A 22,590-nucleotide genomic window follows, 5' to 3' on the forward strand; every position below is an offset into this window, starting at 1 on the left:
CTGAAGGGGGGTCTATACATTCTCTAGGCTATATTTATATGGGCATGGAGTGAAGCTGAATTATCTCAAGAGCTATTTCACACTGCCAGCTGGCTGCGTTATCGGTAAAGCGGCATTGTTTTAGCTGCGCTATTCGGCCGCTAGTGGGCCGTTTTTAACCCCCGCTAGCATTTGAAGAAAGGGTTAAATGCGACTGTGTATTGCCGCTGCCGAAGCGCCCCTCCTTGAAAAAAAATCAGCGGACGCCCATGCACACTAGTATTATCATGCATATATATAACTCTGAAGTGCAGTACAGAGAAGAGTGAACCAATCACCTCAGTTCCTGCACCAGAGGAGCTTACACTCTACTCTTCCTTGTACAGTCACACACATTACAGGGTCATTTTGGTCAGATGCTGGTTTATTTCCAGGGAGGAAAAGTGGAGTACCTGGAGAAAATGTATATAAAAATGGGGGGAGAACATACAAAATCTATACAATTATCAGCCCAGAACTCCAACACAGCGAGGCAGCGGCGGGGACATCTGGCACCGGTGGGGATTGGGGCAGCGGCGCATATCAGGCTCCAGCCTTACAGGTCTTGTCTCTTTCTCAGCTTGTCATTGTGCAGTAAAAGGAGAAGCAGCAGACTGTTGAACATACAGTACCATGAAAAAGTATTTATACCCCTTGTACACACTTTGTCATGTTACAACCAAAAACATAAATGTATTTTATGGGATAGACCAACACAAAGTGGCACATAATTGTGACATGGAAGGAAAATTATAAATGGTTTTTAAAATGTTTTACAAATAAATATATAAAAAAGTTTAGCGTGTATTTGTATTCAGCCCCCCTGAATCATGGAGAGCGTCTGTGAACTGCAATTTTCAAGTCTTGCCACAGATTCTCAATTGGATTTAGGTCTGGACTGTGACTGGGCCATTCTAACACATGAATATGCTTTGATCTAAACCATTCCATTGTAGCTCTGGCTGTCTGTTTAGGGTCGTTGTCCTGCTGGAAGGTGAACCTCCACCCCAGTCTCAAAACTTTTGCAGACTCTTAACATGTTTTCTTCTAAGATTGCCCTGTATTTGGCTCCATCCATCTTCCCATCAACTCTGACCCTGCCAAAGAAAGGCACCCCCACAACATGATGCTGCCACCGCTATGTTTCACAGTGGGGGTGGTGGGTTCAGGATGATGTGTAGTGTTAGTTTTCCACCACACATAGCATTTTGATTTTAGTCCCCCAAAAAATTGACCAGAGCACCTTCTTCCACATGATTGCTGTGTTCTCACAAACTGCAAACAGGACTTCTTATGGCTTTCTTTCAACAATGCTTTCTTCTTGTCACTCTTCCATAAAGGCCAGATTTGTGGAGAGCACGACTAATAGTTGTCCTGTGGACAGATTCTCCCACCTGAGCTGTGGATCTCTGCAGCTCCTTCAGAGTTACCATGGGTATCTTGGCTGCTTCTCTGGTTAATGCTCTCCTTGCCCGGCCTGTCAGTTTAGGTGGACGGCCATGTCTTGGTAGGTGTGCAGTTGTGCCATACTCTTTCCATTTTCCGATGATGGATTGAACAGTGCTCTGTGAGATGCTCAAAGCTTGGGATATTTTTTTATAACCTAACCCTGCTTTACACTTCTCCTCAACTTTATCCCTGACCTGTCTGGTGTGTTCCTTGGCCTTCGTGATGCTGTTTGTTCACTGAGGTTCTCTAACAAACCTCTGAGAGCTTCACAGAACAGCTGTATTTATATTGAAATTAAATTACACACAGGTGGAACTCTATTTACTAATTAGGTGACTTCTGAAGGCAATTGGTTCCACTTGATTTTATTTAGGGGTATCAGAGTAAAGGGTGCTGAATACAAATGCACGTCACACTTTTCAGCTATTATATATAATTAACCAGTTAGCAACCGCCCTATAGACGAAATACGTCTACAAGGCGGTTGCTTAACTCTGGGAGGGCGTCAATGTACGTCCTCCCAGAGTCGCGCTCCCGCGCGCCCTGTGGGTGCGCACACGGGAGTCTCCGTGACCGCCGGGTCCTCCGGACCCGGCTGATCACGGATCACGGTAAATCGCCGCTGATAGCGGCAATTTACCACGTGATCGCTCCGTCCAATGACGGAGCGATCACTAGTAAACAAACCGGCGTCATGTGATGACGCCGGTTCCTCCCTCTCCTCTCTGTACCGAACGGTACAGTGTGAGAGAGGAGAGGGGAGAGAGCGGAAGCAGCAGCAGCTGCTGCTGCGGGCTGGATCTGTGACACATGTAGTCACAGATCCAGCCATCGATCCCTCCCTGTGCAATACTCTGCAGTACCAGCCATACTCTGCAATGCCCCCACACTCTGCAATGCCCCCACACTCTGCAATGCCCCCACACTCTGCAATGCCCCCACACTCTGCAATACCCCCACACTGTGCAATACCCCCACACTGTGCAATACCCCAAAATACTCTGCAATGCCCCCACACTCTGCAATGCCCCCACACTGTGCAATACTCCAAAATACTCTGCAATACCCCAAAATACTCTGCAATGCCCGCAATACTCCGCAATGCCCCTCAATACTCCGCAATGCCCCGCAATACTCCGCAATGCCCCGCAATACTCCGCAATGCCCCGCAATACTCCGCAATGCCCCACAATACCCCACAATACTCTGCAATACCCCGCAATACCCCGCAATACTCCGCAATACCCCACAATACCCCGCAATACTCCGCAATACCCCGTAATACTCCGCAATACCCTGCAATACTCCGCAATACCCCACAATACTCCGTAATACCCCACAATACTCCGCAATACCCCACAATACTCCGCAATACTCTGCAACGTCGTCTATGGGGATTTTTAAGTAGCGAAGTTTGGCGCCATTCCACGAGCGTGTGCAATTTTGAAGGGTGACATGTTGGGTATCTATTTACTCGGCGTAACTTCATCTTTCACATTTATGCAAAAGAATGAAGAAAAAATACTAAATTTGCCAAATTTTATAACAGAAACAAAGAAATTTTTTTTTTTTTTTTACAGAATTTTCAGTCTTTTTTCTTTTATAGCGCAAAAAATAAAAAACCCAACGGTGATTAAATACCACCAAAAGAAAGCTCTATTTGTGTGAAAAAAAGGACGAAAATTTCATTTGGGTACAGTGTTGTATGACTGAGTAATTGTCATTCAAATTGTGAGAGCACCGAAAGCTGAAAATTGGTCTGGTTATTAAGGGGGGTTACGTGCCTAGTGGTCAAGTGGTTAAAACCATTTATCATTTTCCTTCCACTTTACAATTATGTGCCACTTTGTGTTTGTCTATCACATAATATCCCAATAAAATACATTTACAGTTTTGGTTGTAACATTGCAAAATATGGACAATTTCAAGGGGTATGAATACTTTTTCTAAGCATGTGATCTGTCACTCTGCTCTCTCTTTCTATCAGCATGTTCCTGTGCATCTGAGTACTGCAGCACAACCGACTGGCTGCTTGTGCTTTTTGTTGGACAAGATTGATACTTAGTAAATTTCATGTTACTTAAACTGTTCATATGTTGTAAAAGAAAACATTTAAAAGAAAAGTAAAGCCCCCCCCCCCACACACACATTCATACTTGCCTAGGTGGATGCAGCGTCGGTCCTATGCTGCATCTGTCCCCCCGGTGCCTCTATACTGAGAGCTGAAAGAAGGAACCGCCGCTCCAGATGATGTACCTCAGTGGGGAATAAAATATACTGAGAGCTGAGTGATCGAACACCACTGATCGCTCGGTTTTCACAGTTCCATGAGCAGAGAGCTGACTGTCAGTCATAGCTCTCCGCTCTGCCCCCTCCTCGCTCATTGGAGATCTGGGCTGTGGAGGGGCGGGGAGCATTCTGTCTCAAGCTCTCAGTGGCTTGCTGAGAGGCTGAGCCAGGTGTCAGTCCAGGCACCTGGTGGATCCAGCCTTTATTGTCGGGATCCGGAATTTAGGATGCTGGAACACATTAATTAGCAAGTGTGAATCGCCAATGATTCTTGTTAAAGGACAGTTGTATGTTATTGCTCCTGACAGCTTGGTTTCTTTCTGTGTTTTCCAGGGTACAAGTGGAATTCTATGTCAATGAGAATACCTTCAAAGAGAGACTGAAACTTTTCTTCATCAAAAACCAAAGATCAAGTGAGTAGCTCTTTCTTTGTTTTCCCGGAACAAACTGTTAAAAGGGTTGCAACAGCTGTGCTTACATTAACAAAACACAGAAATAATGATGGATTTCTGGCCTTCTAATCAAAGCTCAGGTGTAGTGAAAGTTAATATTTTTTTTTTTAATCAGCACCAAGGACAGCAAGAGTGTCCCTTATGTTGGGGGCTGCCGTGTTCATTGAAATCTTCAGTTCCCCTCCCCAGATACCCCAATATTCCGGTGCTGCGGGGGTTCATATGAGTGGCTGGACCTGTCACAGGCATTATTGCACAAAATGACGTACCCATACGCATAGGCGTGCGCACGGGGTGTGCCTGGGCACACCCTAATGCCCAGGCACATCCATCACACCCCAGGACTTTTTTGCCAGCAGAATCTCTATTTCGGCACCTCTGGTTAATAACTATGGCTGAGCTGCTACTCTGCGATCATTTCATTGGCTGTGTAACTCTTGTGAATGCAGCCACTGATCGCGGAGTGAGCAAGCAGGTGGCAGCATTTTCCGATGCTACTTCTATAGTTCCGGCTACAGCATCCCTGATAGCTGAATATCACTCCGCTGCCTGCTGTCAGGGATGTTGTAGCTGAAACTGCAGAAGTAGGCATCAGCGCTGGATTAGGCCCCTTTCAGACGGACGGCTGTTTTGCCGCAGTTAAAAGCACTGCAAATGTTTTGTGAAATTCAAGGCTCCAGGCACTGCGATTAGCTGCATTTGCACATTGCGATTACATGCGTTTACGTGCGTTTAACTGCGGCTGCGTTTAGCTGCGGTATTCATTTCCATAGCAACCATTTGTTTCTTTTTTTTTGTTTGGGTCCCTTGAATTCTAAAACGCTGCTATCCGCAGTTGACAAAAAAGACTGCGATTACCTGCGGTTATGTGCATATAGCTGCGCTACATCGCACCTGGACGCATTCAATTCTATTTTTTCTATTCGCACCAAACCGCATGTAACGTAATCGTGCGTAAACGCTGTGTGTGAATGGGGCCATAGGAAAACATTGTGTGCTTTTAGCTGCGGTAGAAAAATAGAAAATCCGCAGCTAAAAGCACCATTCTATCCGTCCGTCTGAAAGGGGCCTTAACCCCCTGATTTTGTCATCTGATCTGAATCTGATCTTTCTAATCTAAACCAGTCCTGCCAGCTCCCACCATGGGGCTTCCGCAGCCCACCACTGTACTTTGTCTGGAGCCGAGAAAACCGTCCCAGGATCGTCCCAGGCAGAGGCAGGGGGTGTAACTTTTTCCTCCCTGCTCTGCCTCCGAGTGCCCCGCCTCCCGACTTCCTCCCTGCAGTGAGGTTCCAGTCTGCCAACAATGGAGACCTGCCTGGACATGGGACTTGTCACTGGTAAGGAGAGAGGGGGGAACAGACTCTGGCATTGTGTGTGCGGAAGGCACTACAGCAGGCAGGGAGGGAGAGAGGATGTCACACTGTGTGTGTGTGTGGAGGACCAGGAAAACTGCTGAGAAATGGGAGTCCAGCCTACTATGCTGGGATTTGTAGTTCCATTGAGGGGAGGGCAATACATAGAAAGTGTATCATGGACTAATGGGACTTGCAGCAAACTTTTAAAGTTTTATTGTCTCTATAACTGTGGCACGCATCTTGCACCATTATGTGTGTTTGTCCAATCTAACTGGTTAATTTTTATTCACACAGTTCACTATCAATACTGTTTGTTTCAACTGTTTTATTTGTGTCTGTGAAGTATTAGAAATTGATACCATTGTGCACTAGGTTTTTTCCTTTAGCACTGATCACCAATACATTCAGCCCACTGCTGGCCTGCACAGGATCCTGACCTTGCACATAGCAGCACACCAGAAAACTTACACATTTATCACTTTTATGTTTTTTCTTTTCTCACGTGGCACACGATACCTGGAAACCAGCGGAGGCTGTTGATCCAGATGTAGCCACCACTTCCTGGCACATATACATATAAATATTTTTCACCTTTATTATTAATAGGGTATACACACACCCATTTTTACCCAGTGGGTGCGTATAGGGAATCCATAACCTATTGGATTTGGCCCTACTATAGTATACTTGACGCAGGCACTTCTGTCCTTGGGACCCGCCCCTTTCTCTCTGCACTTGGCATCCCTTCTGTCACCAGCAGCACCAACTACCCCTTATTTTCAGTGTTATCTTATTCAGTTTCGTTATTGGAATTGCTCAGGGAGGCAGCAGCTTTGTTCAACTACCCTTAGCGCGGATTGACCTAACTTTTCTTTTTCCAATATACACACATACTGGGGAAGGGGGCTGGTCATATAGAGTAAAATAATCTGTGTTGTGAGGGGCTGCTATGGCTGACCTGACCTTAAAGGGCGCACGGGCGCCGCCCCCTCTCTCCTGCGACCTGTCCATCACCATAGATAGATTCATGCATTGCATGAATCTATCTATGGTCGCTGCTTCTGCCCCCTATTCAGGTGCCCGGACCCTTTTTGGGCGCCAGGCACCTGAATTACAGCAGCAGGGTATTTTTTGGAAGCACCGGATTAGAGCCAAAGGCTCTAATAGGCGTCCAAAAGGGTGAATAGCGGGCGCCATGCTGGGCGCTTGCTGTTCACTCAGCGTTGTGTTAGGAAAGCGAATGAATTTTCGCTTTCCTAACACTGAACCGCCTCTCAGTCAATCAGGTGCTCAGGTCTGTTACCTGTCACCTGATTGGCTGAAACGACAGGTGCTGTGATTGGATGCCTATCAGGCATCCAATCATAGCAGAGGACAGGAGAAGACATCGAGAAGTTTGGAGGACACCTCTGCCCCACGAGACAAGGTAAGTGCTGGGTGGTGGATGCAGACTGGCAGCATTTGATGGGCACAATAGCGGCAATTGATGGGCACAGTGGTGGCAATTGATGGCACAGTGGCTGCGCTTGATGGCACCGTGACGGCAATTGATGGGCACAGTAGCTGTGTTTGATGGGCACAGTGGCTGCATTTGATGGCACTGTGACGGCAATTGATGGGCACAGTAGCTGTGTTTGATGGGCACAGTGGCTGCATTTGATGGCACCGTGACGACAATTGATGGGCGCCAGTAGCTGCGTTTGATGGGCACAGTGGCTTCAATTTGATGGGGTTTTTTTCATTTTTTTCGCGCCCCCCAAAAATTTTGAGCACCAGCCATCACTGCCCCCTTCCAAAAATATTTATTGTCTGGTTTAAAAGGGGAACTTTGCAGACTCTGGGGTAAAAGGGAACTCTGATGTAAGTGGCATCTCAGTGGACTCTGTGGTAACCAGGGACCCCCTCACATCAGAGCCCCCCCCCTTTACATCACAGTCTGAAGAGCTCCCTTTTGTGTCAGAGCCCCCCCTTACAGTGTATATAAAGGGGGAATTTGATGAAAGTGGGGAAATTCTGATATAAGAGGAAATGCTGGGGACTCTAGTGACCTAAGACCACCTTATATGACAGTTCCCCTTTACACCACAGTCCACAGCATTCTTTACATCAGGTTTCCCAGTTTAAAGGGGAACTCTGGGGACTCTGATGTAAAAGGGGAAACTGTGAGATAAGATGTAACACCATTGATTCTGGTGTAAGGAGGAATGCTGTGGACTCTGATGTAATGGAGGACTCAGATTTGAGGGGGGAACTGTGACATATGTAGGGGCACATTCACAAATGCTTTGATTTCTGAAGAGCGATACGCAAACAAATTGCTCTTCATAGAGCATTTTAGAGGTGGCAAGGAGGTGTTGTATCGCCTCTACACCACCTGCTTTAACCCCTTGAACCCCACACTGCACACAGTTGCGGGGAGCTTGCAAAGTGCCGTCATTCACTTGACTGGGTCAAAGTCAACGGACGCTACACCTGCTGAAAGGGGTATAATTGCAGCTGCTGCATTTGCCTCTACAGCTAAAAGGTGGTAGCGGTTGAGGGGTGGTAAAAGAATGGCTCAGCTGCAGAGTTTTCCTGCCCCTCAACCTCTAGTGTAAACAATTAAATGTTTTAATAAGTAAAAAATAAAGTGTTTTATTTTAATTTTTTAACATTGATAAGTGATAACATTGATAAAAATGCTTTAATGCATTTTAAAATGTTTGTTCACATTTATTTATAAGGTTTTGTGTGTGTATGTGTATATATATATATATATCTATATATATATATATATATATATATATATATATATATATATATATATTTAAAAAAATATATACACACACGTGTTTGAGCTTTGGGGTGCACACCCTAATGCAATAGGCTGCGCACGCCTATGCCCATACGTCATTTCCTGCACGATACACCGAGCGTGCCCGCTGCCCGGCCACCCGCGATAATTTCTCAGATCATTTCTCAGAGAGGCAGAACGGGGTACTGTCTATGTAAACAAAGCACAGGAGAGTACAGTGAGATTGTCTGTTCCCAGTCATCAATGATCTCTCTGTACTCCCAGTTAGTACATTCCCCCCACAGTAAGAAAGCACCTCCCTAGGACACACTTAACCCCTTGATTGCCCCCCTAGTGTTAACCGCTTCCCTACCAGTGTCAGTTATACATTGATCCGTGCATATTTTTAGCTCTGATCAGTGTAATAATGTCACTGGTCCCAAAAAAGTATCAGATGTGTCCGTCGCAATGTCGCAGTCCCGCTAAAGATCGCTGATCACCGCCACTACTAGTTAAAATAAATAATAATCATTATACACTTATTGCGATTTTTTCCCCAAAAAATATTGCCCTAAACTGATGAATACTTTTTTTTTTAATTCTTTTTTATTGCATATGTATTAGCAAAAGGTAAAAAATATATATATGTATTTTTTTTTCAAAATTGTTGCTATTTTTTTATTTTTAGCACAAAAAATAAAAATCACAGAGGTGATCAAATACCACCAAAAGAAATCTCTATTTGTGGGGAAAAAACAGCATAAATGTTATTTGTTATAGCGTTGCACGCCCACGCAATTGTCAGTTAAAGTAACGCAGTGCTGTATTGCAACAAATGGCCTGGTCATTAAGGGGGGTAAATTCTTCCGGGGCTGAAGTGGTTAAAGGATAAGTAAACCCAAGAACAAGCATGCAATATGTTGCAGCTTACAGTCCTTGGACATCCTCCTAAGCAAGCGCTATTGGCGCGTCTCTGCAGGTCACGAGCTGCACGCTCTGTGATCACTGAGTCTATGAGACTCGGCTCATCACAGATCAGAGTAAGGGGTCGATCCTGGCCCCTTATCACGTGATCAGCTGTCAGCCAATGATGAAAATAAATAGCTGCGCTGCAATAAAGTGTACTCTAAATGGTAACTGTGTACACCCAGAATCCAAATGTTCCTGTTTGCACTAATAAAACATGAGTGAAAAAACACAACAAATTGTAAGATTGAGGTGCAACTGACTGTCACTACGTATTGTGTGAAATAAGATGAGAGAACTCCCCCAATAGTGAAACTAAGTTTGTCTCTTAACACACGTGTTAAAACACAGTGAACACAAAGTGATAAATAAACAAAATAAATGTTCAAGATGCATTAAAAGTCCAAATATTAGGAATTGGTGGTCTCTAATAAGAAAAGTCCTTTCCAATTGTGATATCTGTGAAAACATGCAATACACCTCCAGAATAGTGATGTTCTCAGATTGAGAAAAAGATTCCTCCACCAATGTGTATGCTGCCGCTTACCAAACTCATAGATCTCGTGTTACGGAGATCATATGCGCTTGAGGCTCACAACCTAGCCAGAGTAATGATGGCTCCCAGCAGTATCCCTCCACTTCCTGGTAAATGTGTCTTGGTGAGATCTAAAAATCACCCGCTCAGCAATAGCACATATCCAAATGGAAGGAAACAAAACAGGCTCCCATAGTGTAATCCAGTCAGATTACATTTAATACATAATAAAAACAAATACACTCACATATTGCGGATGGATAAAAAGCGTGTCAAATTGTTGTAGCCGGCCGGCTTCCACAGCCCGTAGCTTCCGGGACTCTATGCAGATCGTTGCGGTGACGTCAGCACGCTGCTCCTCCCTACGTATGTTTCGTCATATATGACATCATCCAGGGGCACCAATGATGGCTGAACATGTGATGTAAACAGAAGATCTGTATTTTTTTCCCCTCACGCTGTCATGCTGATCACTGGCATCTGTCAGAGGGACATCGGTCCCTCACACAGAAAGATGCAGCTGCATTTTCTGTGTCAACCAGTGTAACCTGCCAGTGCCCACTGTGCCACCTACCAGTACCCACCAGTGTCACCTACCAATGCCCACCAGTGCTGCCAATCAATGCCCATCAGTGTCTCATAATCAGTGCCACAAATCAGTGCTGCCTATCAGTGTCACCTACCAGTACCCAACAGTGCCACCTCATCAGTGCTTATCGGTGTCGCCTATCAGTGCCGCTTATCAGTACCCATCAGTGCAGCCTCATCAGCGCACATCAGTGAAGGAGAAAAATTACCTGTTTTCAAAATTTTATCACAAACTATGAACTTTTGTTTTTTTTCACAATTTTCTGTATTTTTTTGTTTTATTTAGCAAAAAATAAAAAAACCAGCAGCAATTACATACCACCAAAAGAAAGCTTTGTTTGTGTGAAAAAAAAATATATTTCATTTGGGTACAGTGTAGCATCACCACACAATTGTGCTGACAGCTGAAAATAGTTCTGGGCAGGAAGGGGGGTTTAAGTGCCCTACAAGCAAGTGGTTAAAGCGGGAGTTCACCCATTTAAAAAAAAAAAAAAAATCTCCCCTTAGCTTCCTGCTCGTTCGGTCTAGGGGAATCGGCTATTTATATTAAAATATGTGCAGTACTTACCCGTTTTCGAGCTGCATCTTCTTCCGTCGCTTCCGGGTATGGGTCTTCGGGAGCGGGCGTTCCTTCTTGATTGACATTCTTCCGAGAGGCTTCCGACGGTCGCATCCATCGCGTCACTCGTAGCCGAAAGAAGCCGAACGTCGGTGCGGCTCTATACTGCGCCTGCGCACCGACGTTCGGCTTCTTTCGGAAAATCGTGACGCGATGGATGCGACCGTCGGAAGCCTCTCGGAAACCTGTCAATCAAGAAGGAACGCCCATTCCCGAAGCCCATACCCGGAAGCGACGGAGAGGATGCATCTCGTAAACGGGTAAGTACTGCACATATTTTAAAATAAATAGCCGATTCCCCTAGTAATAACGAGCAGGAATCTAAGGCTAAAAAGTGCCCTCTAAGGGTGAACCCCCGCTTTAAGTATGTTTGACATAAATACAGAAAATTCCCGTGATCCTGATAGAAATGCCACTTCCTGTGATCTGCACCAAAGAATATCTTCCATCTTCTGTAAACTACCAATTGCCTTGCCACATGTAACGGAGAGTAAGTTATACTGACATAAGAACAGCCCGGGGTGACAACCATGGATCCTTCTACAGATACATTGGGGAGTGACGTAGCCACAGAGGGACAGGAAGTGTGATATGTGCAGGATTACCAGGTGAAAAAAAAAGAAAACAAATTCAGCTACCACATAAAGGACTAGTAATCTGCAATATATTCCATTTTTGGGTTTGGATTTAGGTACACTGTGTGACATCGGTAAGTATGTGTTTGTTCCAATATACAAGGGGCAGGCAGCTTCTCTTGGCCTGGCACCTTATTCTAAAGGGAGGTGGTGGGCAGTGGAAGCTGGTCCTACACATAGTTACTATTATATTAACACCTTCCCGCCCGGCCGTCATTCTGCTATAAGCCAGGTGAGATGTTCATATAATAGCTTTACCGTTCTGAGTGGCCGTCCTGTGAAGAACAAATATTTATTATTTAAATTTTTATAACAGAAATGAAGAAAAAAAAATTCTAAAAAATGTTTAGTCTTTTTTTGTTTATTTAGCAAAAAATAAAATAACCTGCTGGTGATTAAATACCACCAAAAGAAAGCTCTATTTGTGTGAACAAAATTATAAAAATGTTACACAGTGTTGTATGGCTGCGCAATTGTAATTCAAAGTGGTACAGTGCTAAAAAGTAAAAATTGGCCTGGGCAGGAAGGGGGTAAAAGTGCCCTGTATTGTGGTAAATGGTAAAGGCGAATTTCACCTTTTGTACATCCGTGATCAGCTGATCATGGGGGAAATGCTTTCCAGGCACCTGCAGGAAAGAATAATACACATTTTTTTTTCTGCAAAGATATGTGCATGTTTTCTGTAAAGGTGAACTTATCCTTTACCATCTATTCAGTCAAGCTGACGACATAAGTGCATTCATACAGCATATAGTGGACTAGTTATAGACTGCTACCTGCAATTATAGGTGGATTTAAAGAGGAACTTCAGTCCCATTACTGCTGGCCCCGCCCCCCCTTTATTAGTGCCGCCATCTTTGATAGTCCGGTACATGTGCAGATGTGCCAAAGTGCTCTGCCTGTCTTTCAATACCTTGCAGAGCCCTGCAGCAGATCTGCTCATGTGTGGGTGTTTGTAAGTGAAGCAAATATATGCGCTGATTCTTCGGGTCCATGCGCAGACCTAACAAAGTAGTTTGCCTCCCTAATCTCATAATGTCTACGTAGATATGCTGAAAGTCTCTGCTGCTCTCCCCCTTTTCATGAGTCCAGCACCTAATCTATATGCAGGGCGCCGGATGCATGGATTTCAATGGGGGGGGGGGGTGTTTTTTTTTGAAGCACGTGATTAGAGCCAGAGGCTCTAATGGGCTTCAAAAAAGGGTGGGTTTGGGGGTGCAGAGCACTGCCCCCTGAGCCATGGGCGTCAGCAGATAGGGGTAAGGGGGGACAAGTGCCCCCCTCTGGAATCAGGGAACAGCAAGGTGTCTGCCATAGGCGTGCGCACAGGCTGGCGTGCGCTCTGCATTATACAACAGAGGAGGGGCGGGTTATCCACAGCTGCTCAATGCATACTGGCATAACACACACCTGGAATCTGCACCCTGTACATAGCACACACCTGGAATCTGCACCCTGTACATAGCACACGACTGGAATCTCCACCCTGTACATAGCACACAACAGGAATCTCCACCCTGTACATAGCACACGACTGGAATCTGCACCCTGTACATAGCACACGACTGAAATCTGCACCCTGTACATAGCACACGTCTAGAATCTCCACCCTGTACATAGAACACAACAGGAATCCGCACCCTGTACATAGCACACGACTGGAATCTGCACCCTGTACATAGCACATGACTGGAATCTGCACCCTGTACATAGCACACGACTGAAATCTGCACCCTGTACATAGCACACGTCTGGAATCTCCACCCTGTACATAGAACACAACAGGAATCCGCACCCTGTACATAGCACACGACTGGAATCTGCACCCTGTACATAGCACACGACTGAAATCTGCACCCTGTACATAGCACACAACTGAAATCTGCACCCTGTAAATAGCACGCGACTGAAATCTGCACTCTGTACATAGTACAGGACTGGAATCTGCACCCTGTACATAGCACACGCCTGGAATAAAGTCTGCCGTTTCCCCTTTAAAAATTAAGTACTTGAGAGTCACAGCTAAGCCCCTCCCCTTCATGACATTATCAAAAGGGGGCGTAGCATGGGTGACCTTAAAATGATGCCCCCCCTGAAAAAACTTCTGTGGTCGCCCATCACTGATTCTCCTCCCGGCCAATCAGGAAGCGGGTCGTAAGGCCCATTTCCCTATTTGGTCAAAAGGAGAAGCCATCCTATTGGCCTATGAGGAGGAGATAGGAGATGTCGCCACTGTGATGCGGAGAAGACGCATGGGAAGCCCGACCGGTGGAGCCAGGAAACGGAGGAGACTGAGGGGGGAAGCTGCTGCATGTCAGTCTAGGGGCAGCACAGAGTGAGGTGGTGACCAGGAGGAGGGGGGGTGCATGGTGTGGGCTGTAGCAAATTCATTTTTGGTTAGTGCAGTTTTTAGTTTTGGCTATTTTTTTTTAAGTTTTTTTTTATATCCGAACAATGGATGCCTGTAGAAAGCAATGAATGTCTCTATACTGCTTTTATACATTTCTATAACCATTTATTCCGCTTTTTTCTCACTTTGAAGTGATTTATGTTTTTTGCTTTGGATTAAGAAGAGAAAGTAATTTTATAGGAGCGATTAATGCTCTCAAGAAGCCTGAAGATATTTGGACTTTTTTTTCTCAGATAAGGGGGGATTGATCTGTCTCAATGTGGCTGTTGCAGTATTTTGGTCATCGTGAAGAGTGCAGCAGGATTTATTTTCTAAAGTGATAGGAAATATCCAGTCCTTTTGAATCTGTATTAATTATTAGACAGACACCTCCATAACAAAACAAGGCAGTCACGCGTTTCAGCCAAAAAGGCCTTTGAGCTATAACTCATGCCTAGTACATACGATCGGTTTTCCTGACGGTCAAAAGACCGCTAGGAAAACCGAGGGGAAAACCGGGAACCGGCTCGGTCCCTTTTCCCCTGTAGACACGGCCGGTTTTCCCAACAGGAAAACTGCCAGGAGAACTTTGGTCGGGAAAACCGGCCGTGTGTATGCCCCCTCACAGTGTTTCCCATAGGAAAACTGCGGGGAAAAAAACGTGGCGATTTGCGGCGAGAAAAAAGAGAACATGTTCTCATTTTTTAAACCGCAGTTTTCCTGTTGGGAAAACTGCTAAGGAGCATACACAGTGCGTACGTTTTTTATCGGCCAAAGGAAAACACGGCAGTTTTCCTGTCGGGAAAAACGATCATGTGTACTAGGCAAAAGTCTTTTTTGGCTTAAACACGTTGGAATACTCTGACTTGTTATTATGGGGCAGTAGGTCTAATAAAATCAATAAGTTTTTGAGAGGACTCGTGCTGTGTGCAGAATTTTATGCAGAAGATTGTTCTTTTTATTATCTGGAGAGAAAAGATGAGACTGGAAGCTAAGCATTACAAAATCACGGCTCTTTATTCTTATTTTATTTTTTTTGTATAATCTTTATTTTTATTTTTCAAATTAAAAGACAAAAACAGTATGACTTCACAACAAAGCCACAACAATCAGGGAGGGAGGGAAGGGTAAGAGGCCAGGGGAGGAACAGAGGACAAGCGGGAATGAGGGAAAGGGAAGGGAACTGAGGGGAGGGGAGGGACATATTTAGTATAGTCCAAGCATAGACAACCATCACATTTCGCCGGGGAGAACCACCATCAGTAATGTGCGAACGTCGGGGCACCCCGCCCATCTCGGCCCGACCCGGACATTCGGTCCATGTGGACAGGCCTCCCCTCTAGATTAGAGGGGGGGCAGGGCGGCCAGCCGCCCCACTCCTAGAGTAGCGGCAAACATGACTTCCCTGCGCATTAGGCACGTTAATAATTTTGAAATACCCAGGACGGTTAGGAACCAGAGGACCGTCCAGGTAGTTTATTCTAGGTGTTAATCAGTTGTAAAAGTCTGTATTTACTAAAATCTTCGTCCCGGTTCCTGACCAACATTTGGTTTACTCACCTTCTGGGCAGTCCAGCCCTGACAGGCATGCCCCTAATTATGCGGGAACCGCCCACCCACCAACACCAACCTCTCTGCTGATACAATTTTTTTGAGTTCAGTAACTCAAATAAGAGTGATGCTGTGATCCTGGGATGTAACCTGGGACACGGTATCATCGGGAAAGTCCCTGCAAATCTGGGACAGGTGTCATCTATGCAAGTAATAGTTCTTTATAAGGCTCCAAAAAGGGACTGTATAAAAATAAATTCAGCAATATCTCATTGAAAAGCCATATGGACTAAGGCCCACACCATATTCTGTTTTGAACTACGCCATTGCTAGGTGACTGATATGTGAAATAAAGATTTACAGTTGAACCTCGGATTACGAGCATAATCCGGTCCACGTGTATGCTCGTAATCCAAATTACTCGCATATCAAAGCAAGTTTTTCCATTGAAGTCAATGGAAACAAAAATAATTTGTTCCGCATTGACTTCAATGGGATGCAATACCGAATTCAGCCAGAGGTGGGGGGTCGCTAGAGAGTGGCGTAAACGGACGAAAAGGCCCAAGGACACTTTGGCTTGTTTCCTGCTCCCCTGTACCTCAGGCCAAATTAGGTACTGCAGGCTAATGTTTGGCTTTTCTCGGCTCCTGCGCCCCCATACTTCAGGCCAAATGAGGTACTGAAGGCCTATTTTCGGCTCTGCTCGGCTTCTGCTCCCCCGTACCTCAGGCCAAATGAGGTATTGCAGGCCTATTTAGCTTGAATTCTGCTCGTCTTGCGAGTCAACACTCGCAAACCGAGTCAGAATTAAAAAAAAAAAAGTTGCTCGCAGATCAAAACGTTCTCAAACCATGTTACTTTTAAACCGAGGTTCCACTGTATTTGTTTAGGTATAGAAGAAACACATATGGAAGGGAAATCAGGAATTCTCCAGGCCAACAACCCCTAGAATTCCTTGGCAGCTGTCGATTTGTATGTTCAATCTATTGAGAAGAGAGGAGCTTGGGTGTCCACCAAACTACTCCTCTCTAGCCAAACTCTAAATTTGCGCTCTTTTTTTACTCCAATGAGCTGCGGGCCTGGGTCATTCCCACCTTGCAGCTCACAGAAACAAAGAAGGGGCTGTGGGGTGGGAATTACCTAGGCCGCAGCCCATTGGAGTAGAAAAAAGAGCGTAAGTTTGGAGTTCCGCTAGTGAGGGGTTTGGAGGATGTCCAAGCTCATGTGTACTGTATAGTAGATCTTGCTGATCCTCTTATCTATGCAAATTTATCAGACAGGATTTGCCTGATTGACAACATGTGCGCTCTGTGGTCTCTAATAGCGTGAAAGTCCCACAGTGCCCCTGGTGATCGTCACCTAGGTTTAGGTCATGTATTCAAGAGAAGAATATATGAGAGACATATAGGATTAACTCACATAATGGATCTCAGGATCAGCACTTTTATTTACCGCAAGAAAATGTACATTATTCCATAAATTGAACAATTATTTGAGCTTTAGCATACCTGTTAAGAAGAAATATGAACAGGTGTGCTTTAACCAATTAATGGCACCATATAAATGCTTTTATCAATGGTTAGATGGCTAGTTGCATGGTCGTCGTTGTCATCCAATGCTTTTGGTACATTTCACCGAGCCAGAGCAAGTATGCAGCTTAAGCTTTCTGCCTTCACTGGCTGCATGCTTGATCTATTTTTTTGATTCAGAAAGTATCAAAGGCACCGTATCAAAATGACAAGAAGGTAGAAGTTCATCCCCTGTACATGTCTCACCACAGGTTTCCCTTCAAACTTTGCAACGTGAGATTTGCACCATTTAATTCATCTTCTAGTTTTCATTTTTATAACAGCCGGTGGTAAAATATGGTCCAGTTCTGAAAGGGTTGATGGGATGCTGAGTGTAAAGAAGAGTGGATTTGTAGCTGCGTGCTGCCATCTATTGGTCAGTTATGGTTTAGCAAGAAGCTGCAATGTTCGACCTTCCTGCAAGCTGTGCACTCTGTGCAGGAGGCCTAATAATACATTTTGCATGTATCAAAGGTTTTTACTACACAAGGGAAGCTGTGAACAACACATTTTCCACTGCACTCATTTTGAAAGGGTCATTCCACCCAAAATGGATATCTCAGCAGTTTCTAGCATCTCTGGGGAACTTGGGCTGTAAGATCTTTGTACTCTTCTATGGGGCAGTACACCTACAGTGGTCATTACAAGGGGATCTCACTGTCCCTGTTGGATTTGTAATTTATTTTATGGAGAAAGAAGGAAAGGGGAGGAGTGGGGACTGGGTCTGGAACAGCCAAAACAGCAGTGTCCCTTGTGTAAATGGACAAGGTTGTGACTGCTTTGGGTGTTATGCAAAGACGAATGACCACAAACTGCTCAGTCAGCTATTTGTGAGGAACATTTGTGATGTTTTATATAGCAGCTCCATATTTTTTTTTTTTAAAACTTTGTTTATTAGTTTTCTGCAATTACAGTCATCAAAAAGGAAAGACACATTAATCGGTACAATATAGGCATATCATGGCACAAAATGCAACCAACTCGCATCACTCCACTGTACTTCCCTCCCTCTGGATAATTGCCCCAGCAGCTCCATATTTAAAGGAAAAAAATCTGGCTCTTTAATTAGTTCACATCAGTGAATTTGTAAACCCTATTTAGCTAAATGCCACCCTGATACATACAATAAAGTGTGTGTTTGGTTCAGTTTTTTATTGCCTGACTGTGTCCTTAACGTGCACTGTATGGTCCCATCCCCAATAAATAACCGAGCTTGGATGTTACAAGTTTTATTAATACAAAGACTTTTAAATTTGTTCACTCTATGTGCGGAGACTGGCATTTGTAGACACTGAATAAGTCACTGCAAGGGCACAAAAAAAGTGCACACACTACACACCGCCTACAAACTTGAGTGGTCTGTTTAGAGCCCTAACCACATTAGACACCTTTGGGATGGAATGTCTATTGAGAGAACAGCAAAAAAACAATAAGTCCGCATTCACACTGTAACGCTGCGTATTTCGGCGTATTTTGCCGCTACAAATTGCGGCGTATTTAACCCGCGATTTGCCGTGACAAAACGGGTCTTTTTTTTTTTTTTTTTTTTTTTTTGACAACACATTGTTGTCTATGGCCGAACGCCAATGCCGCCTGAAAAAAAGGGTCCAGGACTTTTTTTCAGGTGGCAGGCGTACGGCGTTTCGGCGTGAACCATCTCCATAGACACCAATGTGAAATCTCCCCTCCAGCGGCACGAGCGTCGGGCGTCTGGCGTGAAAACGCCTAGATGTGAATGGAGCCTTACTCTAAATGGGACTTTTAAGGGCATCAACAACTTCAAATATATATATAAAAATTATAAACTTTATTGGTACAGGTTAAAAATATAAACCATAAGCAATATTAAAATAATGGATGCAGTCACAGCAGAATACAAATAACCATGTAAGTCTGTCTACCCATATGTTGGTGGGAACAGAGATTATTCTGTTTTTTGGTGTTCTGTATTAGGGATGTGGGCACCACACTTCCCCCTTTAAACAACAATTCATCCCTTTTGTCTATTGAGAGAAGGGTTTTCTTGGTCCAACAGGAGTATCTGATCTCACAAATCCTATTTTTCCACTGATGAACTCCAAAATCTTGTGAAACACCTTTCCAAAAGAGTGGAGGCCACAAACGGAGGGGTATCTCTCTCTTTAATGTCCAGAATTTATAATGGGATGTCCTACCAGCTCATTTGTAATGGTGACGTGTCTACAATCCTTTTGCCATATAGTGTAAATCTATATACTGTACACACGCTTCCACATCATTGTTCTGGACCAGCAGTCACAGCCAGGAATGCATATGACAGGGTGACAAAATTAGAAGACAGTAGTCATTTCATACTAGGAAGTGCCTGAACAAAGACCTTCAGGGCAGGATCACCAAGTATTTTAGGGCTCACTCACACTATACGAGGGGGTGCTGATACGTTTTGAGCCTTACCCAGAATAAATTGATCTAGGAAGCTGTAAATTGCAGGGTATACTGGCCAATTTGTCTATATTCAATGGTGGAAAAATCAACTACCTATGATTTGAACTTTTTTTTGAGGGCCAAACTGAACATGGCAGCACCTCCAGAAAAATTCAATATGGAAGAGCATAGGACCATATGGGAAAGGTGAGAAGCAGATCCATGATGAAATGTCACAAACTTTGAGTTGTCAATTTTAAAACTGGCGACTTCGGTGTTGAATTTGAGAAACCCAGTGGAAGACCTGCAAAAGTCAAAAGTTTTGAGATCCATTTTGCTGCAAGCTTTCTCATTTCCAAGCCGTTGTGAATAACGTGATATTCCCAGATATGTAGCAATACTTTTGGTTGATATTGGGCGGTCCTCCATGTTGAGGTCATGGATGGCTTTCACATTTGCACAGAGACAGAAACAGGCCCTGGGTTTCTAATTTTCAATCCCTAAATGGCCAGTTTTAAAAATTGACAACCCAACGTTTCACTGTTGCATATGAAGGGCCACTGTCACCCAAAGTTTGTGACATTTCATCATGGATCTGCTTCGCACCTTTCCTTTGGAGAAACAGGAACTTGATTATGGTCCTATGCATTAAATTTTCAGGAGGTGCTGCCATGTTCACTTTGGACCTGAAGAAGAAAGATGCAAAATGAAGGAAGGATTTCTGGACAGCCGCACTACAAAACTTGTTGCTTTTATTGTAAAACAGAAAACACAGGATACATGCCACAGCAAACGGGGTGCAAGCTGACGCGTTTTACACCAAACCATAGTGCTTAACCGCTTAAGGACCCGCTCATGTACATATTCGTCGGTACTTTAAAGATGGATATCTCGTAACGGCAGCAGCTGCTGCCACAACCGAGGTATCCATCTTTTCTTTGAGCGGTCCTGTAAATGATAACGGTGGTCTCCACGGCGGATTCGCTGCAAGATCACCGTTATCGGCAGCGGGAGAGCCCCCCCTCCCGCTGCTCTCCCGCACCCTCCGCCGCTTACCGGAGCCGTCGGCAGCGGCGGAGGCGATCGGGTCCTGTCCCCTGCTCGGCTGGGATACGAGTGAGGGCAAGATGGCTCCCACCCATCTCCATAGCATAGCAGGGCGGAAGCGACGTCAAAACGTCACTTCCGCCCATGCTTCTTAAAGCAATATTTTCTTGTTGTCATTTTTTCAAATGACAATTTTTTAAATTTTTTTGCATTCTAGTCTAAATATGGGATCTGAGGTCTTTTTGACCCCAGATCTTACATTTAAGAGGACCTGTCATGCTTTTTTCTATTACAAGGGATGTTTACATTTTTTGTAATAGGAATAAAAGTGACTCATTTATTTTTTATTTTTTTTTAGTGTAAAAATTAATAAAGAAAATAAAAATAAATAAGAAAACAAAAAAAAATAGTTTTGAAGCGCCCCGTCCCGACAAGCTCGCGCGCAGAAGCGAACGCATATGTGAGTAGCGCCCGCATATGAAAACGGTGTTCAAACCACACAAGTGAGGTATCACCGCGATCGTTAGAGTGAGAGCAATAATTCTAGCCCTAGACCTCCTCTGTAACTCAAAAGATGCAATCTATAAAAAATGTAAACGTCGCCTATGGAGATTTTTAAGGTTAAAAGTTTGACGCCATTCCACAAGCGGGCGCAATTTTGAAGCGTGACATGTTGGGTATCATTTTAATCGGCGTAACATTATCTTTCACATTATAAAATATGGGCTAACTTTACTGTTGTCTTATTTTTTAATAAAAAAAAGTGTTTTTTTTCCAAAAAAAAGTGTGCTTGTAAGACCGCTGCACAAATACGGTGTGACCAAATGTATTTGGCTGATTCAATCATCAGGACTTTTTCATGATCTACTCACATATTTTAAGAGTTTCTTCACCAGGTTTTTTTGCTTGATTGTATATGTACGATTTACATTGCACATGAGTTAATACGAGCGCATCAGTATTTATTCATTTACCAAATGTATTGCAAGGACCGCCATTTTATTCTCTAGGGTGTTAGAAAATATATATATAATATTTGGGGGTTTTAAGTAATTTTCTAGCAAAAAAGCACTGTTTTAATCTTGTAAACGCCAAATCTGAAAAACAGGCAAGGTCCTTAAGTGGTTAATCATAGCTGAAGAAGAAAGATAAGTTAAAATCATAGGTAGTTGATTTTTGCACAATTGAAAATGGACAAATTGGCCAGTACACCTTGCAATTTACAGCTTCCTAGATCAATTTTTTCTGTGTAAGGCTCAATACTTATCAGCAACCCCTCGTATTTTTTTGACCCAATAAACACAAGTCACTGCTAGGGCACATAGAAAACGATTGTTTTCACACCACAGTATTCTCCTGTGCTGTTTACTTTCTGCCTGGGCCCATGTCCCTGACTATGTCTGTGTGTGCAAGGTCCTTTTGGATGTCTAGCAGCGGGGTCCTCTCAGTATCAAAAAGAGGCCTGACGTCATGACAGGGGGACTGTAGGGAACTGGTCATCTCGGGCTCTATTGCACTGGTGAATTCGCCGTCCCTCACACCCAGAACTGGCAGCATTGTGGGACCTGGAGGGTTGGATTAGGTGAGTATGTCTGGCTTCACAAGGTGAAGGAGGAAAAAAGCATATTAGGATGAGTTTGAGGGTGGTTGGAGGGAGGGGTTGGAAAGAAAAGATAACAGATTTCAGTTTATACAAAGATTTATGTATAAAACAAAAATTACAAAGAAAACATTTATTTCTCCTTAACAATGCTGGCTGATGCAAAGGCACAGTAAAATCCATTACGGTAATCTAGAGTCGTGCGAAGAACGAATTTATTATGTATGTTTTTGATATTTTTACATAATACATCTTTTCACTCACCGTCTTTCCTAACCTTCAGTTCAAGGTAATCACCTATCTCACAAATGAATTACGCGACGCTTTGAAAGACTGTAATAGTGTACAGA

The 22,590-nt window shown here is 44.1% G+C and overlaps 1 protein-coding gene across 5 annotated transcripts in view; it reads left to right on the forward strand.

Annotated features, from left to right (window-relative positions):
• KCNT1 (potassium sodium-activated channel subfamily T member 1) overlaps nt 1-22,590 on the forward strand; it is a 409,716-nt gene that overhangs the window by 248,972 nt on the left and 138,154 nt on the right. For all 5 annotated transcript variants that reach the window (XM_040324182.1, XM_040324185.1, XM_040324181.1 and 2 more), the window contains one exon: nt 4,090-4,169. In XM_040324182.1, coding sequence (XP_040180116.1) covers nt 4,090-4,169 — 80 coding nt within the window. The remainder of the gene's footprint in view (nt 1-4,089; nt 4,170-22,590) is intronic.

Source organism: Rana temporaria, chromosome 9, assembly GCF_905171775.1.
Source record: "Rana temporaria chromosome 9, aRanTem1.1, whole genome shotgun sequence".
NCBI lineage: Eukaryota > Metazoa > Chordata > Amphibia > Anura > Ranidae > Rana > Rana temporaria.